This window comes from Venturia canescens, chromosome 1, assembly GCF_019457755.1.
Source record: "Venturia canescens isolate UGA chromosome 1, ASM1945775v1, whole genome shotgun sequence".
NCBI classification, from domain to species: domain Eukaryota; kingdom Metazoa; phylum Arthropoda; class Insecta; order Hymenoptera; family Ichneumonidae; genus Venturia; species Venturia canescens.
In genome coordinates, this window is record NC_057421.1 from 5,920,573 (window position 1) to 5,946,166 (window position 25,594).

At 36.9% G+C, this 25,594-nt stretch overlaps 5 protein-coding genes and 1 long non-coding RNA gene across 8 annotated transcripts; 3 read left to right on the forward strand and 3 right to left on the reverse strand.

Annotated features, from left to right (window-relative positions):
* Window positions 1-7,892: 7,892 nt before the first annotated feature.
* LOC122413805 (uncharacterized) lies at window positions 7,893-9,544 on the reverse strand. The gene is made up of 4 exons (XR_006261626.1): window positions 9,349-9,544; window positions 8,720-8,966; window positions 8,208-8,347; window positions 7,893-8,099 (listed from the first exon to the last, which is right to left on the reverse strand). It is a non-coding gene; the product is annotated as an uncharacterized lncRNA (long non-coding RNA).
* Window positions 9,545-9,686: 142 nt separating this feature from the next.
* Window positions 9,687-12,095, forward strand: Mdh2 (malate dehydrogenase 2). Its single transcript, XM_043424319.1, has 5 exons — window positions 9,687-9,864; window positions 10,459-10,674; window positions 10,774-11,046; window positions 11,298-11,627; window positions 11,745-12,095. The coding sequence occupies exons 1-5, from the start codon at window positions 9,790-9,792 to the stop codon at window positions 11,871-11,873; spliced, it is 1,023 nt and encodes a 340-aa protein (XP_043280254.1). The 5' UTR covers window positions 9,687-9,789; the 3' UTR covers window positions 11,874-12,095.
* A 481-nt stretch (window positions 12,096-12,576) lies between these two features.
* On the forward strand, window positions 12,577-14,620 carry LOC122413770 (selenoprotein S-like). The gene is made up of 5 exons (XM_043424363.1): window positions 12,577-12,766; window positions 13,088-13,231; window positions 13,387-13,493; window positions 13,865-13,991; window positions 14,116-14,620. The coding sequence occupies exons 1-5, from the start codon at window positions 12,718-12,720 to the stop codon at window positions 14,196-14,198; spliced, it is 510 nt and encodes a 169-aa protein (XP_043280298.1). The 5' UTR covers window positions 12,577-12,717; the 3' UTR covers window positions 14,199-14,620.
* Window positions 14,621-14,648: 28 nt separating this feature from the next.
* Window positions 14,649-18,017, reverse strand: LOC122413704 (kanadaptin). Of its 2 annotated transcripts, XM_043424233.1 has the most exons (7): window positions 17,259-17,379; window positions 16,915-17,139; window positions 16,347-16,648; window positions 16,131-16,273; window positions 15,790-15,950; window positions 15,438-15,716; window positions 14,649-15,201 (listed from the first exon to the last, which is right to left on the reverse strand). In XM_043424233.1, the coding sequence occupies exons 2-7, from the start codon at window positions 17,008-17,010 to the stop codon at window positions 14,731-14,733; spliced, it is 1,452 nt and encodes a 483-aa protein (XP_043280168.1). In that variant the 5' UTR covers window positions 17,011-17,139; window positions 17,259-17,379; the 3' UTR covers window positions 14,649-14,730. The 2 variants fall into 2 exon arrangements, with proteins under 2 accessions (XP_043280168.1, XP_043280159.1); XM_043424224.1 differs by having other exon boundaries at window positions 16,915-18,017.
* Window positions 18,018-18,242: 225 nt separating this feature from the next.
* Window positions 18,243-23,825, forward strand: LOC122413688 (nitric oxide-associated protein 1). 2 transcript variants are annotated; one of them, XM_043424205.1, is made up of 6 exons: window positions 18,243-20,355; window positions 20,495-20,791; window positions 20,961-21,285; window positions 21,370-21,587; window positions 21,764-21,948; window positions 23,689-23,825. In XM_043424205.1, the coding sequence occupies exons 1-5, from the start codon at window positions 19,032-19,034 to the stop codon at window positions 21,943-21,945; spliced, it is 2,346 nt and encodes a 781-aa protein (XP_043280140.1). In that variant the 5' UTR covers window positions 18,243-19,031; the 3' UTR covers window positions 21,946-21,948; window positions 23,689-23,825. The 2 variants fall into 2 exon arrangements, with proteins under 2 accessions (XP_043280140.1, XP_043280148.1); XM_043424213.1 differs by lacking the exon at window positions 23,689-23,825 and having other exon boundaries at window positions 21,764-22,152.
* LOC122418908 (uncharacterized) lies at window positions 22,127-25,008 on the reverse strand. The gene is made up of 7 exons (XM_043433030.1): window positions 24,915-25,008; window positions 23,711-24,105; window positions 23,323-23,442; window positions 23,154-23,248; window positions 22,591-22,992; window positions 22,409-22,471; window positions 22,127-22,288 (listed from the first exon to the last, which is right to left on the reverse strand). Exons 1-7 carry the CDS (start codon window positions 25,006-25,008, stop codon window positions 22,153-22,155), a joined length of 1,305 nt encoding a protein of 434 aa, XP_043288965.1. The 3' UTR covers window positions 22,127-22,152.
* Between the last annotated feature and the right edge of the window lie 586 nt (window positions 25,009-25,594).

The following is a 25,594-nucleotide window of genomic DNA, read 5'->3' on the forward strand; positions in this document are numbered from 1 at the left end:
CCGATTACAGGAACACGTATATAGGACGGCATGCGAGAGGAGAACTTGGGTGGGAGGGTGGCTCAGTTTTTGATTGATTCTGTCCACGGAGCTTCTCCAAATTCTTTAGCTTTTTTATTATATGATTTTTTAATAAGCGCATGAAAACGTCGGTAATGCGACGGGCGTTTTACGGGATAAAATATTTTATGTGGAAAAAAAATGTTTTTGTTGATTTTGGACACGCACGCTTGGGAGGGGGGACAATTTTTAGGTGGATGGCTGATTTAAGGTTTAATGTCAGAGTTATTAATTATAAATAGTAAATCAATTTTTTCAACTTATCTTTCGGCGAATGAAATTACGAGCCATTTATTAATCGGGGATCCATCACTGACTGGACCCCAAATTTCATTCGTCCCCGGCTAAAATACTGTAGTTTTTTATGTAAAAAATCGCTTTAGAGAGCGCAAAGGGAAATGAATGAAGAAAAAAGTGTTAATAAAAATATAGAAGGCTGTGACAGCAGGAATGGGCCAAGTCAAGAAGAAGCAAAATGCTGAAATAAGCAATTGTGAGTATACGAGTAATATATTTTTATTACTAGTAAGACAATCGTCTCGAATTTTTTCCCAGACCTTCGTTATATACTTCATTGTTATTGTGTACGTTTTTCATAAACTTCGTAAGAAGCGTTCATTCGTTGTGTGGAAAGATGAATGATTTTTTACGTCCCTGTAACCCTGTGAATGTTTCTTCATATTTAAGGACGTCTATTTAAGGTGGTTCCTCCACGAGACAGTTAAATTAGGAAATTATTTAAATTTGGCATACGTGTTGTTTAACATATGAACAACACCTCTATAAAATTTTAACAAGTTTCACCATCCCGAACCCGAGATATATATGTAATTGAAGTTGACTCAATTAACACGTAACATAGGGACCATGCATAAGCAAACGGCACATTATTAATTCTACCGCTAGTACTAAAATTAGGAAGTTTATAAAAAACGAGGAGGAGCTAGAGCAGGATATCACAGATATTGTGAAAAAAAATCAAGGTGATTGACCATCCAGTTTGACAGATATAGCCTCGAGAAGTACGAAGGTTTAGGCTGCATACGATATATTTTGCAAGCGAACAAGCGAATGTCGTCTGTATAGACAACCTTTTCTGTGTGTTGAAGCGTAACCTGGATAGTTCCGTGAAAAAATTTACTCACGATGTCGGATCAAAAATACTTTTAGAATAAATTTTACGAAAGCAAATGATATTTGTACTATATCTGCTGGCACCGAGTACGTATATAGGCTCTTTACAAAGTTATTGATTAGGATCCGAACGAATTATCAAGCCTTTTAATATGCAGACAGTACATAACTTTTGGTTGGGGCTGTCGCAGAGGATCAACCTTAAAGAACGAATAATTCGCGACTTCCTTAATAAAATCGTTTCGTGTATGAACTACCTTAAAGAAATTCGATGACGAATCGACAATATGACCGGAGCCAAATGATTTTATTCGAACAATTGTCATTGATCATTTGCTCTTGCACACTTTTTGGATGCTTCAATATAAATGTTTGCTCGAGTCTCAATGATCGAGTTGACTAAACCGTGATCGATCGGACGAGTACACGAAACGGTTTGTTTCAATATTTTATTGAGTTGCTTCGACTAATTACTGGTTCCAGCTTTCGCACGTTGTTTGGTTTTATCTCAACAATATTTTCATCCAAAACTTTGTTTTTCAATTGGAGTTTTTTTACTGTTTACACGAATATTGTTGGTCGATTAGTTTTTCACTGTCCATATTGGACGGTGGATTTCCACGTTGATCAATGTCAACCATATCCATTGATTCTAACGATAATGATAGGCCGAAAAATCCTCCGGCGTTTGTTTCTCCCAATCATGAATATTCGATTCCGAAACAAACGTTCTGGCTAACTCACTCGAAACGTGGTGAATTGGCAGTTTTAAAATCAGCACACCCCCGCGCATCGCCGGCTCATCGACGGTGCTGGCTGGCTGACTGACTAAAATGATAGTATCGATTTTTTCAAAATTTTCCTCCACGCTGCACTCAACACGTAAATACTATATTCGATTGGGGATTAAAGCTCGCTCCTCCATTAAATTAATTTCTGCCGGCTTATGGGAGCGTAGGCTTTCCGCTTGGCAACAGAATATAATGTCATTGGAGAGTCATCTAGTGCGGGCTCAAAAAACTGCGACGATCGCGGAGAAAGCTGCGAGGGACGAGGGAGAGAAAGAGAGAGAGGAAAAAAATCGGAGGACAACGAGAGTCCATTACGCTGAATTGAGAATGAGGCAGAATTTCCCGGCTCGAAGCTCCCGAGCTCATTGACATTTGCATAATACCAGTGGACAGGGCATGACGAATAAATATCCTGAAAATAAAAAAATCAAACTTCGATTTGTCCCAGGCTGAATTCCCGAATCTGAGGCGACAATGCAACGCGCGAAAATCTCCCTCGTCGAATGTCAATCCCGAAAAGCGTCGTTGATATTCTGAGATAAAAATCATTTTTCATTTGGCTAAGTACCAGGAACGTCACGAACCTTTGCTTCGGTTTTTTCTTATTTGTCAAACATAATTCGAGTTTGGAGGGTCATAAACTTGAAGGACTTTGAATAATTTACAGCTGGAGGTTTTGAACTTTATGATGCCTTCAATATCAATCATCCGACGCGCAGCCAGACGCCGAGATGCAATTCTCCGTACAAGTCTCCATTTCATTTTATTCAGTTTTCACAAAATAAAATGTAAGCTCGCAGCGTCGAGGATAAATTAATCGCACGACTGGTGACTCGCCACGCTGAACGCCTCTAAATTCGTGATCCTTTTAATGTTCATTATCCAACATGCAACACAAACGTGCACATATATTATATGGGAGAAAAGATCGTTGAGGCATTTCTGGCCCCTGCCCTCGCATAGTCAGCATAACACGTCGTGCTTGAATGGCTCGGGAAGTTGAGCAGCGAGAAAATGATATTATAGTTGGGACGAAGAAGCAAGAGCAGGCCGAAAGACGCAGGCATAGTTTCCCTTCTGGAACTGGATATCCTTCAGAAGTTTCGCAAGCTGAATCGCCCACTTTTGTCTGTCATTTAACAACACTTTCGTCCGTCATTTGGCCCTCGCTTCATCCGCTCCGTTCTCGCACTCTTGGCCTGCTCCTCTTCTTCGGCTCTGATAAACCGTGAGGAACAAATGAAATTACTGGCTCCCACTCAGCCAGAATTACCAGCAAAACATTCTAATTAACGAGGAAATAATCGCATTTGCTCTGCAGGCTTTGGCCGCGTCGCTCCTCAAAAACTCTGATCTCTTATTCTCCCTCGCTGCGTTTGCACTCCGATTGAAATCTATGGGACAGCTGATTTCTTCCAGCGCTCATATACTCCCAGGAAAGCGTCCTCTTCGCTCAATTTTCTTCCAGTTTCGCCTGATCGAATTAGCGGAACGCTTGCCTGGCTCTCCCTCAATTTTTCACGTCGCGACCTCGCTCCTCGAGAGAATCGTCCGCTCGGAAAAACTCGCAATTTGAATTCTTCGATAATGGAACGATTCTGGCCGCAATTATCTTCCGAGCTTTTTAAGAGGACGATCGATCACGACTGCGGAGTCAAAAATGAGCCCGTTTTGATATTTACGCTTATCGCTGTTGAATATTCCGGGTTTCGATTTTAAGGAACACGATTAACGGTAAGATAAGAATTTCGGAGCACAACAGTTCGTGAAAACTTAAAAAATTGTGTCGTCAACGACTCTGCAGTGTTCTCCATATCGAATTATAATATCGTCAACGGTTCTACACGGAGAGACCTTTTTAGCAAAAATTACTGTTTTTATAGTAACGTCGGACCACGTCGAAGCGAATTTTCATCGAAAACATAGTGAAGGGATGGCCGGTGTATATGATGAACAATGCCAATGAACTGGGTTAGTGAGGAATCGGGTGAAAGGGACGAATCAACGTACGAGAAAAACTTTACTTTTAGTGTTTTATTATAAAAGAGGCAACAGGAAAAATATTGATGCGGCTCACGTCGTCACTCGTTGACATCTTCTCTCTCCGAGCAAAAACAAAAGACAACCCCCCTTAACACGCATGCACACTCATACAAAATAATTATGCCCTACAATAGTAAATAATGAAATGATTTGACGAAAATTTAGGAGATAACGTAGCAGTCGCTTCTCTGTGCTATACGAAAAATTGCACAGTTTCCTATTTTCCCTTAATAACATAGGAAAATTCATGCGCTTACCAATTATATGAGGAGGCGTTGCTCCGTATAAACATGAAAATTAACCAGTGGCACATAGTAAAATTTCAAGCTTATTGTCCAGTCGAATTCACCAATTTTTAACATTTCGCCAAAGACACGAGCGACGTTCGGATATCGATACGACGCTCGATGTGAGAATGTCGCAGACCTAAATTTAGCCTGTCGTACATAGTAAAATTTGAGAAAAGTGCTTTCGGCATCAAAATTACTATGGACTTTGGTGAAATGTAATAGAATGGCGATATAGAACGTAGCTAATTTTTCTAGCAAGTGCACCCGAAATATTCGTATAAAGTTGCCATTGTAATATCCTGTATTGGTGTTTGAAGTAAAGCTAGGTTACGAGCGCTGCCGGCATCTTGTGTTGGTTGTGACGTTGCCACATTTTTCAATACTGCTTCCTCGTTCTCACAATTTTCAACCGGAAATAAAAACCTTTTTGTACAATTATTATGTTAAGAACCTGGCAAGGTACGATTTTTAAATTTTTTACCAAATTCTTGGTGACCCATTTATTCTAAAATGGGGTTTTTTAATGAATGATCTTGGATTTCGGGCGAGAAAAACCGTGCTCATGGCACTTCCGGTCGATCTTTTTCCACGAGCGACGTGTATTCGGTGCCTCAAAATGCTCGACTTTGGAATTTAATTGCAAAACAACTGGATTCTCGATCTAGCCCAAATTTTGCTAATCGTCGCATAAATATTGAACTTTCGGGTAATCCTTAACTCGGGGGATCCGATTTCCGGGGCTCAGTGGTTCTGGAGCTGGGGAACAAAGTTCACGATTATTTTCGTGTCCCTTCGAATCGTGGAATCCCAAAAATTCGGCTCTCGTTGAGGAAACGTTTCGAGTTCTCAGTAGCTTATATAAATGTCCCGGGGATCCGAGGCCCTAAAATTACTCGAACTCGAGTAACTGTCAAGCTCGAATTAGCAACGCGATACCCCGAGCGTGGGAAAACTCAATTCATAAAGTTTTCCTGCTACATTATTTACGAGTGAGCAAATTTGCGCTCGCCGGCGGAAGTAAAAGTCCAGTGCAAACGACATTTTCATTAAACGGAAACGCGCGCGCCCCGAGCTCCGCTCCTGACCCTCCCGTAGCCCCCCCGACTTACTAAAACACGAATTCGTATTAATTCGCATGCACGATGCGAGCCGACCTATCAGAGTACGCGGTCCTCGCATGCATCCGTATTATTTTCTTTCTCCTTAATATCTCGCATTAGACGAGCATGGCGATTTGTTACCTCAGACCGGAGCAAAATGCAGTGCGCTGTGCACGCTGTTATTTGTACTCGGATTAAGGCTAATTGCAATCATTGTTGCAAAGCAGCGCGCAAATGTGGATGCTCATCATCGCGGTATAATTGATGGACCGTGCTCGCCCTAAGCTCTAATTGCAAATTCAAATCCTAATGGGAGATAAAATGAGGATTTTATATCGAATCTGTATGAATTGTTTCCAAATTCACTCATCACCCATTTGCGTCTAAATGGTATTCAATTTATGACGTTTATCATTGTATTTCTCATGATGAATAATCAATAAATTGTTCTTAAAAATATATCGATGGTGGGAAGAAATTTCGTTTCTCTCAACCGAAATACATTCCATTGGATCTGACCATTTTGACAATGTTGGAGGAAATTGTTGATCGAACTACCAACCAAGCTTTGGGGCAGCTAGACAAATTATTCACATGTTAACGTAGTTCATGCATGAAAAAATTTTCTTAAGAAAGTTGCGAAATTTACACAGAGTTTAAATACGCAGTCGACTGACACGCACATCAAATTTTAAAGGCTTCGTCTTATCGGTTATTTAAAAAAACGTCCTCAAATATGACGAAAAATTCACGGGGTTAAAGTTTATGAAAAACGTACACGATAACAAACAAGTATATGAGGGATTCTCTGTCAAACCGGCCGCTTTTTTTTCGACCATCTCAGATCTACCCCATAATAAACTGATGATATCAAAGTACTACTAGAAAGCACTCTATGTGAATTTTTTCAGATTTTTAAATTCACAATTTCAGTAAATATCGTTTTTTTTTTTTTTCAAATGAAACGAAAACTTGAAGTAACTGAAAAAAAATGATTCCACATAAAAGTTGTAGTTTCGTGTTAGCTTTCGAGCGGACGACTCGAAATATTTTCGACGTTCTGGTAACGATGACTTTTCACGAAAAAAGGGGAGAATTATTTTTTTCTTCAGAAATAGCCATTTTTTATGGCTAAAAAAATTACGGAGTTTTCCAATATGTCTGACGATATAGCAAAAAAAACGCCAGAGTGGCACGTATTGAGGTTCTAGGGTAAAAAAAATGACATTACACAAATTAATTTTTTCATACCGGTACCTCGATCCGTACCACTCGGGCAATTTTTTTGCGAGATCGTCAAACATACTGAAAGACTTGTAATTTTTTCAGTCAAAAAAGACTGGCTATTTTTTAATAAAAAAAAATTAATTTTTGTGATTTAATTTTTTTTTTTTATTCAATTTTTTGTGATTCAATTTTAAAAATTAATTTTTGTGATTTAATTTTTTTTACCCTAGAACCTCGATGCGTGCCACTCTGGTGATTTATTTGCGATATTGTCAGACATATTGGAAAACTCTGAAATTTTTTCAGCCAAAAAAAATGGCTGTTTCTGAATAAAAAAATAATTCTCCCCTTTTTTCGTAAAAAGTCATCGTTACCGGAACGTAAAAAATATTTCGAGTCGTTCGCTCGAAAGCTAACACGAAACTACAACTTTTATGTAGAATCATTTTTTTTTCAGTTACTTCAAGTTTCCGAGATATATTCATTTGAAAAAAAAAAACGATATTTTCTAAAATTATGAATTGAAATATCTGAAAAAATTCACATAGAGTACCTTTTAGTAGTACTTTGATATAACTAGTTATGAGGTAGATCTGAGATGGTAGAAAAAAAAGTGGCCGGTTTGATAGAGAATCCCTCATATATAACGAAGGTCTGGGAAAAAATTCGAGACGATTGTCTTACTAGTAATAAAAATGATATATTGCGTTAAAGATTGAACGAAATTGGTAACGAGCACTCGTAAACTGACATCTGATTATTTCAGCATTTTGTTTCTTCTTGGCTTGACCCATTCCTGCTGTCACAGCCTTCTATATTTTTATTAACACTTTTTTCTTCATCCATTTCCCTTTGCGCTCTCTAAAGCGATTTTTTACATAAAAAACTACAGTATTTTAGCCGGGGACGAATGAAATTTGGGGTCCAGTCAGTGATGGATCCCCGATTAATTAATGGCTTGTAATTTCATTCGCCAAAAAATAAGTGGAAAAAATGTATTTACAATTTTGAATTAATAACTCTGGCATTAATTTAGAGTGATAATATCTTTAATTAGGAAGTAAAAATCGATTGAATTTAGACACCCACAAAATACGATCCTTCGGGCATGAACTACCTTAATGTAACGAAATATCGTAGGAATAAACTGTTTCACTCGTTCGTCCGAACGCAATTACTGTGTTGAAAAATTGATCATTGAGATTCGAAAAAATATTAATGAAAGCAACTTAAAAGTTTGTTGAAATTAATGAACTAAAATAATTGTCCCACCAAAATCGTAACCGATTTATGTAGTTTGGTTGATTCATGTACAAGAAATTTCCACGGTTCCATTGAGTTAACTGAACGATTCGTCATTGAAGAAAAAAAATCGTTGGATTTACAAAATTTTCGTCGAACAAAACGAATTTTTTTTCGTGTCAAAATTGCAACGTATCAGTGAACATGCTGATCTGAAAAATTTTCGTAATTGCAGCTGCGATACGTAAAATATTACCTCGTGTTAAAAGTCCAAATATCTTGATATTCGTAAAGCTTTTACTGACGTCAGATTTACTCACTCCGGATCATCATCGATTGGCCTGTCGGTACCGCAACATTAACGACGATTTTCTCCTCATCTCCGATATTTATCGTATCAGAATTCGAACGACCCGATAGAGCGTACAAAGCGATGCGTAAAAATATCCGTTGAAGTTACCTGTAAAAATTATCACGAGAAAAAATACTGGTAATAATAAAACGTGATTAATTACTCATGAAAAATACAATTTCATGTTGAATCAAATGTTTATTTTTCATTAATATTTCATTGTTCGTTATCGTTTTAACCTAAATGTTCTCTTGAGAACACTTGAGGGGACTCGATGTATGAGGAATTTATCACGAGCCTTCACTCTTCTGATTTTGATGCAAAATTTTTACGTACTTTTCTTCATAAAACACAAAAGTAGAAATTTCGAGATTTAAAAATTCACACCGATTTGATTAATTCACTCCGATTAAAGGGTTCATAACCTTTAATAGATTTTCAAAAGGTTGTCAATTGTGAAAAAATAATTTTGAGACTTACAAGTATTTATTCTCCATTTTCTAAAAATTCACAGTTGACAGGAACGTTTATTCCTTTTGTATTTTTGTTCAATTACATCGATTGCTCTGAGTGAACTCGGGTAGCGTAAAAAATTCACTTTTTTTGGTTGTTGAGTAAATACTGTTAGAAAATCGTTTAAATTTAAATGGCGGCCGATTTGCTGTGAAACGCCCCATATACACATTGACAATCCATATTGTCAAAACAAACGGATTCTTACGTCGCTCTGTACATACGAAAGAGAGTTTATAAACAAACATATTTCTCGCATTATTTAATTTATTGTTGAACTCATAAGGACATGCTGCTACGATTATGAAAATGGACATTGAACAGTGTGAACAGGGGAAAATTCAAGAGGAGAAATTGGACGATATATATTGGAAATGCTTTTGAGACTTTCGAGGCTTGAAATCAAAGTGGCGGCATATCAGATGTTCAAATAATAAAACGACTGACACCAATTTTCTTGCGCGTTAATATAATTTTGAACTCAGTTAACTCTATGTCGAAAGTATATTTAAACGATTGAACGAGTTTAAACCGCGTCGGACCGAATGACTGAGTGATCGAATGGAAAAAAGGCGGAAAACGTCTCGTAACCTAACCTCGAATAGTGTTAGTTTTTCCATCAAAGTTCGATCTATGCGACTCAACTCGTAAGCTGGCGAATGACCAAATACTTTGATCAATTTCTTGCGTTATAAAATATAGCGTCAATTACTCAAAAAAACAAAGCAAGTGCAGTGTTTTGAGATAGCGTTCGAATTTCTCTGGCTTCGCCGGAAGTCGTTCGTCTCTGTACACTCGTCGTGGTTACATTCGTCAAAATTTGGTGTGCGCGCTTGATGCATGCCAATCCTGCCATATGTCATGAAAACTGATTTTTGTCAAGTGCGCATGTCGTTTGCGCACGTGGAACAAGGTCGTACTGTGTCATTGAAGGGTTATCGGTGATATTGTGCCAGTTACACGTACGACCGAGTAACCGAACGGACGACATCGATACACTTTTTATTTCCTTTCGAAAAAAAAACTAAGGAATAATCATGCTGCCACGATTTGTGAAACCGACGATTGTCGTTGCTCAACAGGGCGCCAAACAATTGTCAACGAGCGCTCAGGTAAGAGTTTCTTGAAACAATCGTACCATTTTTTTCTCATTTGAAATCGTTGAATCTCTACTGAAGATTCGAATTTTTCAATTTGATCCTAAAGCCTCGTGTAAATTCAACGTTTGATGAAAAATTTTCCTATGCACGACTTTCCGCTTACCCTCCCCCAGCGTCCCGGACCATCAAATCATGTGCTCCATGTGAACGACGATCCCAAATTCGAGGCGATCTAGACTTCGAACGTATTATGCAACTATTCAATCAGTCGGAAGATTACATCTTTCCGCGGAAAGAAAAAAACAAATCTACTAGACTTTCGTAGCATCGGCCAAGCAATGTTTTTTCACTCCAAGTATGATTTTATTCAGAAATTATTTTTTCTTCTATGATATTCCTAATCACCAATATCTATCGAATTTTTAGTTCCTATTTCTTCCTAAGGAAAAACATTTTCATTTCATTTTTCTAATGACAATGCATAAATTCGATATTCCTGTTCATGTAAAAAAAAGGTTCAACTTTTCCATTACAAATTTCTGAATGTACGCTTTATTCTACAATGTTGAGAACGATATCATTTGATTAAGAATATTTTTGTTACAGCGAAATGCCAAGGTTGCGGTTATGGGTGCAAGTGGTGGCATTGGCCAACCGCTTTCTATGCTCCTGAAAAATTCTCCCCTAGTGACCGAATTGTCTCTCTATGACATTGTCAACACTCCTGGTGTTGCAGCTGACTTGTCTCACATTGACACACCAGCCAAGGTCAAGGCCTTCAATGGACCTGATCAGCTGAAGGATTCTCTTCGAGGAGCTCAGGTAAAATCATTCATCGAAACGACAAAGCTCACTAAAGATATTTGAATATATTTTGCATCATATTCAATAAATAATCCACGTTTTTTCTTACTTCTTCAGGTTGTCATTATACCTGCTGGAGTCCCCCGCAAACCTGGCATGACCCGAGACGATTTATTCAATACAAATGCATCGATCGTGCGTGATCTTGCCGCAGCTGTTGCCGAAGTTGCTCCCAAAGCTTTTGTTGCTATTATTTCGAATCCTGTAAATAGTACTGTCCCCATCGCCAGCGAAGTAATGCAGAAAGCCGGAGTTTATGATCCAAACAGAATTTTTGGTGTCACAACCCTCGACATTGTGAGATCGAATGCTTTCATCGCCGAGGCTAAGGTTAGTCATTTTCCTCATTCAATAAAATGAAACACGAAACTATCATGACTACAAATATTGATCTATTTACTCAATTTCATTGATAATTCCATCGATTTGTTATACAGAAATTAAATTTGCATTGATGTCGTAAAAAGTAGATTATTTTTCAACTGCTCAAAAACGATTGTGAATTTTTCAATCTTAACCTGCACGAAATAAGGACATTTTTGAGTCAGTAATACTAAATAAAAATTTCGAATATTTTTTAGAACCTCGACCCCCAAAAGGTGTCTGTTCCCGTAATCGGTGGTCACAGTGGAATCACGATAATTCCGTTGATCTCACAAGCCAAACCAAGTGTAACGTTCCCAGACGACAAATTGAAGGCCCTTACCGAGAGAATTCAAGAAGCTGGAACTGAGGTCGTCAAAGCGAAAGCTGGAACCGGTTCGGCTACCCTCTCGATGGCTTATGCGGGTGCTCGTTTCGGTTTTTCGCTCATCAGAGCACTCAACGGCGAACAAAACGTCGTTGAGTGTTCTTACGTTAGATCGAACATCACTGATGCCAAATACTTCTCTACACCCGTTCTCCTCGGCGTAAGATTTATTTTGCACATACTAAATAGTTCTCGAAATCTGTCGCTCAACACAATTCTAAATTAACATTTTTTTAAGTAATAATGAAAAATCTTAATTTACTTTCCAACTGCATAGAAAAACGGAGTCGAGAAAAATCTTGGTCTTGGCAAGCTCACCGCTTTCGAGGAGAAATTGCTGCAGGCTGCAATTCCGGAGCTGAAGAAAAACATCCAGAAGGGCGAAGACTTTGTGAATAAGAAGTGAATAACCAAAATGGACAGTCAACGGTTTCTTAGATCGTAACGGAAGTATTTTCACAAGAATTCGAATAAAAAGAATTCGTAAAACATCGGACCATCCCAATTCAATTAATAACCTCACCACTCTACGAGCGATGATACTCCGCCGCATTTAACTTCAATTAGTGCCCCCAAAAATCGTGTAATTATACTGTAAAATAAACTTCACATCGTTCGAGAAAAAGTACATCCTGACACCTTTTCTACACGCTACCAATCTACTATTGAATGCTTTTCAATGTAGTAACAATATTCTGGAAAAAATTGAACAACAAAGCTTCTTTTTTTCTTCTGTCGACAGTTTTGAAAGTCAATTTACCTCGATTCAATTGAATAGTCAATAATGAATTTGACGTTTTTTTTTTAATCTGAGAAAAGCAAAAATTTGAATCATTTCTAGAGTTGACCATCGAAAAATTCAGGTTAGTTTTTAAAAGTACACCTGTCATATTTGAATGACTCCTTCGTTTGAAATTTAAATCCAGGATCTGTAAAAGTCCCTATTATAGGATCATAATTACCAGGAAATATCGTAAGACATATATGAGTTATAAAGAAAAAGTAAATAAAATGTCAAATTTCTCGATCTTCCCTCTGCCGCGAACAGCGCGACTATTGGACGTTTCCTGTACTAATGATATATATGGAACTTTGAATCGTGGATCAGCTGCTGCTGCTGTGAGCTGTGACTACGTGGTCAAAAAAGTCCACCTACGCAATCTACTAAACTGCTGAGTTTTCAGATTCAGAACTTTGGAATGTAATATCGAAAATTATATTGAATAAGTTGTTTCATATTAAATTTAATAATGGAACAAGAAGGTGTATCGTACAATCCTTTCTCGTACTTGGGAATAAGTGAGTTTAAAAAAGGAGAAAATAAGCCACATAGAAATTTCTCAACTAATCACCTATATTTAAAAGTCACTCATTTCGGAGGTTATGTATCTTGTGACGTTTTGATAAGACGCTCCAATTTAAATAAAATCTTACAAATTTCTCATACCTCTTTGGTTGATCTTTATTCTTGCCATCTATTTTTTCTCAAAAAAGAATTGGCCTCGTGTTACTAATTTTTTTCTAACACTATAGCATCGTTAATCCAAATTAATGAATTCATATAATAATCTACATACACAAATTTTCAAATATCTGAAATACAAAATTCATTCTGTTCAGTTTGGGCTGGAATCGCGTCAGTAGGATGGTATTTAGTGGCTGTCGGCGTAGGGTTATTCTTTGCAGCACCTTATCTCGAAGAAAAATATACATCATGGAAACAGAAGAAAGATGAAGCTGATTACGCAGCAAAATATCACAAGAGTAAGAATGTTGAGCATGAACCTTTTTCTTGATATGACACTTTTCTAAAAGAATAAATGCAAATGCATGTCAGATTTCAAAATTTTCATTTATTCAAAAATTGCAATAAATGTTGAATCCTAAAGTATATTTTTTTTCTTGAATCGTTCTGGCAGATCCTGATCTTTTACATGAAAGACTGAGAGGCCAGGAAGAAGCAAGGCAGAGGATGCAAGAAAAATATGATGCTGCTGCAAAGATTTCTAGGGAATTGGAAGAAAAGGTACAAGAATAATAAAGTAGAATTCTTCAAATCAACAAAGATTAAAATAGGAATTCTTCATATTTACAAATAGAAATAACTCATTTCTTGTCTTGTCACAAAAATTTTCAGTCTCTAGAAAGTTTGAATTCTTTCAAAATAACCCTTAATTTTGAATTGCTATTCAATAAAGGCAGTGTAAATTATATCAACAATGATTATAATATCGTGAGAATAATTTTAGTCAATTTTAAAACTATGAAAATTTAATTTTGTGTAATTTTATAGACTTTTTTTTACATAAGTACTAAATCTAAACTTTTTTAGATGAATACGAATGTCATTGAATACAAAAATAAATTACTATTACTCATTGTAATCATTTGTTCCAGCGTAAGGAAGAAAAGAAACAGGAAATAGCTAAGCTGATGGCAAATCAGGATGGTGGCCGAAGGCTTGGAACAAGGGATGGAGATGCATCTACGTCAAATAATTCTACTTCATCATCATTCCGAAATGGTACAAACATTTTTCTCAACTGACATACCTTGCTACCAACACTGTGAAACATACTAAGGTCAAAAAGCAATTATTCGCTCACACCTAAGTATAAATATTTCTAAGGGGAGATGATATTTTTCAGAATACAATCCATTGATGGGAGATTCCAGTCGAGGGTATCGTCCCCCGAAGCGGAGCTGCTGTGGCAAAGGTGGCTGTGGTTAATATTTGTTAAGTTCGACAATCAGCATAAATGAAAATGATGCATTATACACGCATAATTAAATTTTTCATCAAGCATTGCTATCAAACAAGCAGCAAATAGGGTACTAATCATGGAAGAAAAATTAATTGAAAATTTATAACAACTATGCAATAGTTGTCGAATCATGAATCTCTAACGAATGAAAAGTAATACAACGGGAAAAAAAACAAGGATCATTGTACAGCAAACTGTAACGTTTTCAGATGAGCAATTTTTCATTCAATAGATCATGTTGTTTTAAGACTTTTGGAAGATGGAGGTATTAACTAAATCATGAGGGATATCAATCGAAAATTTAACCACATAAGTAGCAAATAAATCGAGAATAAATGGATGAGTTCATAGAATTTAATAAAAAAAATGAATAATGAAACAAAAATAACTGCATACTTGTAATGAGTCATTACGGATCCAGATAAATAATGTTTTTTATTGTTATTAACTTAATTCTATTTACAACATAATACATTTGTGGTATTTTTTTCGACAAATTCAATAACCATATTTATCATTGAGACTCGTTTTGCCATCGCCACTTTGATTTTGTGGTGGCAACCACATAGAATAATCCTCGTCAAATGTCTCGTCTCCATATCCTTTTTGTATTTCTTTTACAACTTTACCAGCCCTCTGTTGCATTCGTTTCATATTTTTCATTTTCTTCTTTGCTAATTCTGCATCACTTTTTTCCTTGACCTCTGTACTTGCTACCGCACCATCGTCATTCAAAGGCCTGCTCTCTTCGCGTTCAGGATTCTCGGTAACGGGTAATTCAACGATTTTCGATTCTTCCTCGACGAGACAGGTTGTCGAATTGGCAATTCCAGGCACTTCTTTGCTCGACTGTCTCGTCGCGGGTTCCACTTCGTCTATTTCAGTCTTGGAAATACTTTTTTTTATACTCGATGCAAATCGTTTATTCGATGACTTTGAACTTTTGTTTTCATCAGTAAAGTTCGGTAACTGCAATCGAAATGATGTTTTATTTAATTTCAATAAATACAAAAGTTTTTGGTTCTAGAAATATTTTCGTATCGAGCTCGAAGTTCTTTAAAAGTACGTAGAATGGTTTGAATCTTCAAACTTTTATTCAAGGTTGCGAGCAAAGGAAATATTGCATTTCAATATGAATTACTCGTTAAATTGAGTATTGAATAAACTAAATCAACTTGAATTGAATCAATCGTTCGATTACTTACATCGTCAGAACATTGTTGCGAGGTCAACGTCGGTAAATTTGCTGGTTTCGTAATGTTAACCAACTTCATCAAGCTTTCTTCCTCTTTTCGCAAACTTTGCAATTCGAGTTTCATTTTCCGGATTCCAGCTTTATCGTAAACATTTGAATTGAGACTCGACATAAATGCGTCCAAGGCATCCTCGTTTGACGTCTCTATGTCCTCCTTCGATTTTTGTGACTTTTTTATTCGACCCTCTATATCGGCTATTTTTTTAACAATCGAAGTATGTTTCTCAACCTAGAAATAAATCAACACCTTTTACTTGCCATTCTAACTCGTAATTCATTTTTCAAGCAAAGGTTGAACTCACCAAGGAGGCATAAGTCTCCACTTTTTCTTCCAACTTTCCAGCTTGTCGCATTCTTTGTTCACGTTTTTTCTCGACTGTTCCAGTTCTGTCTAAAAAGTTGTCCTCGTCTGAATCGTAGAAATCTTCTTCTTCCCAATTTCGGGTTTTACGTTTTCTCGCTTCTGTGAAGTTTGAATTTTTTTTCAATACAACATATCACGAGTTATTTAACGCGAAATGTTCATTCAGTTTTTCCAATAAGTGAAATGAAAATGTAATAACCTCTACTTTTTTTTTTCTTTTTGATAGTTGAATTTTTTAGTTAGTAAAATCGAAATGAAGCAGTAAGTTAAGGATAGTACCGTGAGTAGCTTGTCTAAGAACTCCATGCCTATCCAAAATTCTGCAAGCCTCGAGAGCACATTGGATGACCGATTCTTTCTTCTTCCCTTTAACAATAGCCTCGGCTCTCACTGAGCGACCACCAGCTCCATCGATAGGAAGGCTTTGAAACAAAAACAAATCGATTAGATGCCAATTTCGTTAGATTGTCAAATGAAAAGTCGTAAAGTTCTTACTCCACCCAGCATAGAAATTGTCCAATTCCTTTTTCTTCGGTTTCATACTGTAATTCATGTCCCTCCCTCTCGAACCATCCTCTCAATGTTTTCTTAGGGTCATCCAAAAATAATTCTTCGTTGTTGGTTGACGCGTAAGGATTTTCTGTCAGGTCTGTTTCTTCGTCTGCATCTTCCCCCATACCCCAATCGATTCCTTCATTTTCTTCTCTCTCGAGTCTTAATCTTTCTTCTTCTTCAGCTCGTTCTTGTTCCTCCTTTGCTTGTTGTTCTCTTTCCAGCATCAACAAACGACGTTGTTCCTAAAAGTAATGACACTGTCAAGAATCAGGCTGGGCACATGAAAATTACAATTTTATTTCAGGAATTACAGAAACAGTTATTCGAGGGTGTTTTAAACTGTTCTAAAACACTAAATAATATTTAAAAGAAACATGAGTCTTTATGTATATTTATATTGTGCAAGAGAAAATTCTGATTTATTTTCATGATAATATCGCTCACAAAAATTGTGGACTTTCTATGTTAGCATGAATAATCATTTTGTCTTATTCAGTTTTTGGAATACCTTTAACTCAGTAACTGAGTATTCAGACTCCTCTTCCATATCTTCTGGAGGTGTTTGAATGATGAATTTTCTCTGACTGCAGCCAAATCTTATCATGTGGCCACCTTGTAATCTGGCATAAGTATTGGGTCTAATTTTGCATCCATTCCAGAAAGTACCGTGTGTGCTACCCAAGTCATAGATATAAAATCCTTTTGGTTGTTTCTCATCCTCAATGTGACGGTACTGGAATATGGCATGATAACGAGAAATAGTCGGATGAGCAAGCGATATATCGCATGTAGGAAGTCTTCCGACTACATAAAAATTTTTTTTGCTCAAGTCGATTATTTCTAGAATCACACCTGACTTCAATACTTCAATCTTGTATTTGTCTTCTGGTGGTCCGCTCCAAGAAGGCTCTTTGTATTGTAGTGGTATTTGTTGCTTGTCGCACAGTAAACTTTTCTCTCTCTCTGAATTTCCATCATCACTGGCTGTTTTTTCAGCTAGCAATGCATCAGGTGGTTCATTTGAAATTGTACCGCTCACTGTTTTCAATGAACTCTGTTTTCCTCTTCGAGGCCCAATCAACAGATTTGGTTTCTTGAATGACACTTTATCAATTTTTTCGGCTGAATTTTCGCACTTTTTTGCATTTTCAATCTCTTTATTATGCTTACTCTTGTTTGCAACTAAATCAGCTTCCTCTGTTGACAACTCGGTCTGAACAACTCCAACGTTTTCTACTTGTACACAACCAGATTCAAGTTCATTTGAGTTCAGTTCAGTTGTGAGGTTATGTACTTGTGGCGAATCGGTTTTTGCGATTGCACACTCTACTTTTTCGTTGCACTGGGTTTCCATTATTTATTTCGGCAGCGACTCACAACATTCACACATAAGATAAACGAAGAAAAAATAGAGCAACACAGAATAACCCTTGCGAACAAAGTTTATTGGTTATAAGTTTGGTTAAGTCATCAATTATTTTTTCTCCAATTCTAAATCAGTGAAAAAACAATTACAATTTGCATTTGATTTAGATTGAAAAACGTTTGTAAAAAAACTCTTTATTTCAAACACAAAACTTCTAAGTAACTTTATTTATCGCGCGGGGGAAGAGAATCATTATATTGATTATATTGGCATTGAGCCGCTGGCAAAGCTGTTGCGTTGGGAATGATGGCATGAAGTTGTTTGAAACACAACCAACCATATAGACGTTTCGATCGATCGCTTCCGCGATTTGAAATTGCAGATTCAGAAGATTTTCAGAACGAAAGATCCGCTTTCTAAAAAAAACATTTGATGCACATATCTGTCGAACGAACGGATGGTGCTCTCATATACACATTGATGAAACGAAACAAAAACATTTCTTGCAATATTGTTTTTTGACAGAATTATATTTTCCCTGATCTGCTGCTGATCAGCCGAAATGATGTCGAACAGCTGATTTCTACCTGTGTGTTGAAGGAGGCGGGGGAAGGGGGAAGATTTTCACCGGCGGCCGGTGGAATTTTGTGACCAGCTGCGTGCGCGTGTGCTACATATTACAGAGTGCTATACAAATTATTTCGATAAAACGTATAAGAAACGATTTCTACTAATAGTGATCCACAATCAACGAGACAAGTGAATTATGAAGTTTATCTAGAATGTATAAGACGATGTCATCTGACGCTGTCTTTGTACAGTACTCAACTCAACAATTACAGCGATACTAAAAGTGTTTCGAATGTAGATCATAAGTTTTTAAAAGATTCACTTTTTCTTGTTATCTTTTTCATGGATGTTCATCAAATAAGATTTTACTAAATTTAAATTCATCCAAGTTGCATTTTTTTTTTTTTTATTGCAAGAATGGAAGGTCAAAACGACTATTTTTCGTGAAAAATTCATCACATCCGTTGAAAAGACAGTTCATTGAAAGATTTCGTTTCAATATACAGACAAACATCCTTCAATAGTTCATCAATTTGAAAAAACTGGAAACAGACTAAGTACACGCTATAGCTGTACATGAAAAAAAAGTCGATCATCACAACATCGCCTAACCTACAAAAGCATGGTAAACGTGCAATCAATCTGAAACAGGAATTCTTTGACTCGACTATTTATTTAATATTTTTGGCATGATGTTATCTTTGGGAAAAATCTTATCTCAAACGAGGCTCTATTCACCGAAATGTATTTGCAACAAAAAAATCATCAAATGTGTACCTGATATTTTGAATCAAGCTGTAGATCGTAATCATAGTGATTTTGTACCACAAGATTTATTATTCGATGAGAAAGACAAAGAAAAGTACTGCATAGAGCCAGAACTGATAGAGCTATCAAAGGAAATCATTCATAACGATCATTTGGCGCAAAAAACCTTATTATTTAATCGCACGAAAAATGCTATGATATTAAAGCGATTAAAAAGTAAAGCTACTGCCATAAAAGAGAAAGAACAAATGTACAGTAAACCTGAGATTCTGGCTGTAAAGTACTTGAGAGAATTCAAAGATAATTCGTTGAAAAGCATAAAAGGAGACAAATCATCTGAAGATGAAGATTTGTTAGAATTCAATGAACTTCCAGGATACGAGAAGTCGAACCGAACACCCAGGCCAATACACATGCCATATGCATCAACAGATAGCTATGAAAAAGTAGACACTAATTCATCTCAAGAAAACACAAAAATTCCTGAATTAAACCAAGACTATATTGATCTATATGAAAAATACTTGAAGGATAAAAGTACCGGGGGGACAAGCTCCGAGCCAATGATTTTTGAAAGTGAAAATTTATCACACGAATCTGAAAAATATAAGCCCTCTGATAGTATGGCAAATGTTCCACCCGATTGGATGACCCACTATGAACAGTTCAACGATTTAGAAGAGAACGATTCATCAACATTCTACGGCACTCCCAATAAAAGTATCCCTGTTAGTTCAATTCCCTGCGGTGGTTGCGGCGCTCTTTTGCATTGTCAAGATTCAGCTTTGCCCGGTTACCTCCCTTCTGAATTATTCATTAATCAAGAGAACAGCATTTTGCGCAACAGTCACTGTCAGCGTTGTCACTTCATGAAATATTACAAAACAACCTTGGATGTTACTGTAGCCCCAAACGATTACGCTAATGTTATCGGTCAAATAAAATTTAAAAAGGCTGCCATCATACTTATGGTTGATCTCACTGATTTTCCATGCAGTATTTGGCCTGGCATCAAAGACATTATTGAAAAACAAACCCACATCTTTCTTGTTGGGAATAAAGTTGATTTATTGCCCAATGATGGACCAAAGTTTCTTGAAAATGTTAAAGAATCTTTGGTCAAAGCCGTTACCGATATGGGCATTAATAAAGCAAATATAAAAGATGTTAGTCTTATATCAGCCAGCACTGGATATGGAATCGAGAACCTCATTAACAAACTGCACAAGATTTGGGATTACAAAGGTTAGTATCTTTACTGAAAAAATTACTGCTAGGAAGTAAGTAGATTTTTTATTTGGCCGATGCAATCAATTTTTTTCTATTTTTTTTTTGTTTTCCGTAGACCAGTTTTCACATTTGACTTGAATAATATTTTTTGCAGGTGACGTTTATTTGATTGGATGCACAAACGTTGGTAAATCATCATTATTTAATGCTCTGCTCAGATCAGATTACTGCAAAGTACAGGCGAGTGATCTCATACAAAGAGCAACGATATCGCCATGGCCAGGAACTACTCTAAATCTATTGAAATTTCCAATTTTAAACCCCGTACGTCGCCGTCTTTGGATGCGAACACAGAGATTAAGAGCCCAACGAGAAGAGACACAAGATTTAATGAAATACAGGATGGACAAATTCAAGGAAACGAAAAAAATCAAATACGCATCTCTGCAAGGTAATGATAAATCACTATTTTTATTGAATTAATAATAATACGACCTCAAAATATATTTCATCTTAGTATTGATAGAATGGCACTCTACAAGTTTTTGTTATTCATTTTCTTGTAATTTAAAATTTTATTGTCTATATTGAGCTACACAGTGGAATGCTATCATTTACAGGGCAGATCGGCAAAACCTTTACTGAAAAATTACAAGTTGAGGGTGACGGTTATATTAGTCAAGTGATGCCACAAGGCTTGGATGAAACAGGACGATTTGGACTGGACGAAAATGACAAAATTTATAAATATAGTCGATGGTGCTACGATACACCTGGTGCTATACTTTCTGACCAAATTCTGCATCTACTGACAACGCCAGAATTGGTACAGATGCTACCACATAGCATAATATCACCGAGATCTTACGTTCTATATAATGAGCAATCCTTGTTTCTGGCTGGCCTCGGGAGACTGGATTTCATCAGTGGTCGCCACTTTATCATGTAAATCCAACCGGATGTGTAAATTATTCGTTGCTACTTTCCTGCACTCAATCGATGCATAATGCTTTTTTCTATCCGTCACAGATGCACTGTTTTCGCGGCTCATGCGTTACCGGTAACTATCTGCGAAACTGATAATGCTGATCAACTCTACAAAAAATTACTCGAAACCGAAATCTTAGTTGTACCGACCAACGATCCTGAACGTTTGAAACTTTTTCCACCTCTGGAATCAAAAACTTTCAAAGTCGAAGGTACTGAAATGCGAAAATCGGCCGCTGATGTTGTACTTTCCAGTGCAGGTAAAGAAAGCATTTTTCTATTCAAACTATGACTTAAAAAACTGAAAATCTAAAATTGGAAGTAATTTTTTAACGAAAAATTATATTTTCATGAAATACCCAAGCTAAGGTTACATCATTACATTATATTTCGTTTGAATTGACGTGCTTTTTAAATCGTAAACACTTCCTTAAAGGTTGGATCGCTCTAAAAATCGATGGACCTGATCCTGTGAACATTCGAGCTTGGACACCACAGGGCAGAGGAATTCATTTACGTACTCCGTCTATGCTCAGCAGATCGGTGAACCTCAAAGGTTACAGAATTCCTAACTCGCAGGTATACACGCGAGGAAAACGAGTTTATGTGAAAAAATAAGAGGTAAAGACAGGTTCGAGTATTCTGTCCTGTACAACATTTTTTCCTCTTATCATTGTACTTTGAAGATTCGTCAAATTCGTGAGCGCGTACAGAGAGACCAGAGATCATAATTTTTTCGAAAAATGATAAATCCATCGGGTTATTTTACCCAATAAGTAACCATTGAATATCAACGCTGTTGAAATATAATTTTTTTATATTTCATTACGAACAGTTGACTTCTTGAGCACGAATTTTCGCTTGCTTGTACATTCGTTTATAAAATTTTTCCAAATTTTTGTAGAAACCTTGCCTTCCCTGTTCCTTCTCACAGTCGAAATAGTCCACGAACCGGGTACAGCTGATACAAAACACCGAATCGTTAATAAATTTACAAAGAGGGTGTCAAGAATGTACATATTTGTAATAAACAGAAATTTAATTAAAAAACATCGAATTTTTCAGTGATAAAACTACTTACTCTCCACCTACGTAATTCGATTTGATACCTTGTCCTTGAAATTCTCTCGACTTTGGTCTCAATCTACAATTTATAAATAAGTTTTAAATTTATCACATTATCGAGAAGTATTTGCGTTATAACCAGAAATAAGGACAATTTTCAGGAATTCGAAGGTCGTTTTCATTCCATTTGACACTCACATCGACGACGATGGAGTGATATACGCTGGAGCATCGTGAGGTGCACTCCTCGGTCTTATTTCTTCGTGTCCACGTTCTTGTTCGATGCAAGAGTGTCGCAAACATTTGGACGAGTCATACATGTTGTGGAAATTTTCCATGCTATTCTCGCCCACGTTATTCGTCGATTTAGCTCCTTCACAATGATCGTGGTGCGAAAAATAACACTTGTACTTGGAGCAAACTGCACAATTATCGAGGATGTGTGATTTTTTACGAAATGGTGACACTCCACGGCTTGTAGAATTACAAGTGCCTTTTGATTTGTGACAATAGCGAGCGATATGCAACGGAGACAAGTTGTTCGACGCGCTCGAAGGTGTCGAACTCGCCCCTTCTGGGTTCACGTACATTTGTCGCAACCTGAGAATGCCCAATAGTTGAATCATAAAAACATTTCTAAAAATATCCCTTTCATTTATTCTTCCATTCTAATAGTTTTCGAAGTTCATCTTTCTTGGATCAATCGTTTTTTTGTGCAATTTTGAATGAATATTTACGTAGATTTGCAAGAGTAAACGTACGCTCGGTTTTCGTGTACTTTTCCTTGGGTATGACAAACTTTACGTTGTCTTATTATACCCTTGGATGGTCTTTTCCTGTGGACACAGGTTCCATTCTAAAAAAATATATTTCAAGTTCTCATTGCTCCATGGGACTAAAACAATACCCTGAACATCCCTTGCTCGTTACCTTTGAGTTTATCATTTTTGGGTTTATTACTTGAGCCCTGGAATTCGTTTTCTCGAACACTCCTATTACCTCTTCAATGGTCGTTCGCGTCGAAACTTCAATCTTTGGAGCAAGAATTCCCTAATAAACACATGAGCATGAGCAACAGCCGTTCATACGTTGATGGAATACGGATTTTTTTATTCCATCTACATTTTTTTAATGCCACGATTTGATAGAAAGATTCGCATCTAGAAAAAACGAGTATGTGAAAAAAAAACTGTCTGGCTGAAAATGATTTTTCTTATTTTTTTCAAATTTTTTCCTCGCTTATATTTTTTCTTTCCAAGTGACGTGATATTTTCCTTTTTTCGTCTTGTGTTTCAGAGAAATATTTATTCGTCGTTACCGGAAAATACTTGGTTGGTTCCATGAGCAAGTCGACCTCGCTACCGGTGAGCAGTCCTTTGGAGCATGACGGCGGATAAAGCAAATCTGCGAGATTAGTTTCAAAAGTGGCGAGAACGACTGAGTTCCCTTTTGATGATGACCATTGAACGAGCTCTGTGTAGAGATATTCGTCCTCCAAGCTGCTTTGCAATTCAGCCAGAGTACCCACCCCGGTGAACAATTTTTTAAACCTAAATTTATCGTGGTACAGCAGAGGAAATGCTGGGTTCAATTGACGGGATTCGATTTTCGAGTTGAGCGTGTTAATACGCAATCCGACTTTCCCATTGGGGCATAACCAGACACCTGGGCACGTGACCTTGAAAAGAACCGAAAATGCTGAATTTTTTGAGCCTTTTTCGCGGATGAAATTGGAGCAATTTATTTTTAAAATTTTTTGGTACCCACGGCTTGCAGATCGAATTCAATTTTCACGCAAAATCCACGACCTGCCATTATTTATTCGTCACGACTCAACTCCCCTCGTAAAAAAATGCTCGTTTTCACGAAAATCGAAGAAAGTTCACATTTTCATACCGTTCCATCCGCAGCAATGTCATAACCGCGTGTTACGTCAAAAAAACAAAACAAATAACTCGTAATTTTTATACTTATTTTCTGTATTTGTAGATTTTTTCACGAAAGTTGGAAGTGTACTCATTCTCCTAAGCGAGACACTACCACCTGGAAATCACGTGTTGCTTGGTTACATCTATCACAACAAACTTTAGCGCGTGGCGAATGTCAAAAAGCATTCAAATTCAAGCAATAACCGTCTAATTTTCAAAATTACCTTCTCCGCCTCTTTTTCAATTTTTTTTTCTTTTAAAATTGCGATTATGATTGACGATGATTACTATAAATTGTAACGAAAATCGTACGATGATTACCAAAAAAATGAATCTTGTAAAATAAATGATAAAATTATTAATAATTTTCTAAACGGGCTCAAAGTGGATGAATGAAAATTGAATTTTTGCTGCTCATTTTAATTAAATTTAAAAAACCAACTTGAGCTTTGAGAGAGATTTATTTTCCAATCAACGGTACAAAATACACTTTTAATACGAGAAGTCACTGCTTGAAAGGAACACCCGAAAACTTTTTTTTGCCCTTCGCCTTATCGCTTTCTTTGATTTTCACTTCGTTGTCAATGAACTCACAATGTTTCAACGGAAAATAAAGTCTTGGATCCGTCGATCTTGGGATGAGTGGTTTTGTGAACCATCCGTATCTGTTGCAATTGTACGTAAACATTATGGTATCTCGGGACTGGGAGGATGGGTTGACTTGCAATAAAAGAGATGGGAAAAAAAACTCAAAAATATTTCTTGAGACTAAAATTTTTACTCGACGTGTCCTTCCCTGGAGAGCGGATTGAAAAAAAAACCAAAAATATTCTAGATTCTAGAAAGTGACGAATGATTATTCTCACTCTTTATTTACTGTTGATGGTCGAGGAGGGATGGAACTAGGCTTGTGAGCTTCGATTGTCTTCTCAACGTATTGCACGATTTCTTGAGGAACGTGTTCAAGAACGCGTTCAGGTAACGTTATGGCTTCGTGTCTGGCGTAAAATTTTCCGGTGATCGGTGCTTCTTGAAAGGCCGTTGCAAAATCATCAGCAAGCAAGCCATTTTCTTTTTCTTCTTCATACTTTTGCGCAAAGGATTTACATTCGGTGGGATCCAGTTTGGAATTTTTTCATTCAGTGTATCAAAAGTGTCGAAGCTTTGTACCAAAGTTGTTGCTGCGTTTGCCTAACCTGTATAAAAACAGCTGAAGTCACAAAATTTCAAATCACACGTCGGGAATCATCGAGAGAGTGGCAAAATTGCGCACG

Coding starts and splice junctions, on each gene's coding strand:
- Mdh2 (XM_043424319.1), top strand. CDS start 9,790: ATGCTGCCACGATTTGTGAAACCGACGATTGTCGTTGCTCAACAGGGC. Junction 9,865..10,458: donor AATTGTCAACGAGCGCTCAG/GTAAGAGTTTCT, acceptor TTTTTGTTACAG/CGAAATGCCAAGGTTGCGGT. Junction 11,047..11,297: donor CTTTCATCGCCGAGGCTAAG/GTTAGTCATTTT, acceptor AATATTTTTTAG/AACCTCGACCCCCAAAAGGT.
- LOC122413770 (XM_043424363.1), top strand. CDS start 12,718: ATGGAACAAGAAGGTGTATCGTACAATCCTTTCTCGTACTTGGGAATA. Junction 12,767..13,087: donor TTTCTCGTACTTGGGAATAA/GTGAGTTTAAAA, acceptor CATTCTGTTCAG/TTTGGGCTGGAATCGCGTCA. Junction 13,494..13,864: donor CTAGGGAATTGGAAGAAAAG/GTACAAGAATAA, acceptor CATTTGTTCCAG/CGTAAGGAAGAAAAGAAACA.
- LOC122413704 (XM_043424224.1), bottom strand. CDS start 17,760: ATGGAAACCCAGTGCAACGAAAAAGTAGAGTGTGCAATCGCAAAAACC. Junction 15,951..16,130: donor TCTTAGACAAGCTACTCACG/GTACTATCCTTA, acceptor CAAACTTCACAG/AAGCGAGAAAACGTAAAACC. Junction 15,202..15,437: donor CGCAACAATGTTCTGACGAT/GTAAGTAATCGA, acceptor TTTCGATTGCAG/TTACCGAACTTTACTGATGA.
- LOC122413688 (XM_043424205.1), top strand. CDS start 19,032: ATGATGTTATCTTTGGGAAAAATCTTATCTCAAACGAGGCTCTATTCA. Junction 20,792..20,960: donor CAAATACGCATCTCTGCAAG/GTAATGATAAAT, acceptor TATCATTTACAG/GGCAGATCGGCAAAACCTTT. Junction 21,286..21,369: donor AGTGGTCGCCACTTTATCAT/GTAAATCCAACC, acceptor TATCCGTCACAG/ATGCACTGTTTTCGCGGCTC.
- LOC122418908 (XM_043433030.1), bottom strand. CDS start 25,008: ATGTTTACGTACAATTGCAACAGATACGGATGGTTCACAAAACCACTC. Junction 24,106..24,914: donor TTATTTTCCGTTGAAACATT/GTGAGTTCATTG, acceptor TCCGCGAAAAAG/GCTCAAAAAATTCAGCATTT. Junction 22,993..23,153: donor AAAGTACACGAAAACCGAGC/GTACGTTTACTC, acceptor GGGCATTCTCAG/GTTGCGACAAATGTACGTGA.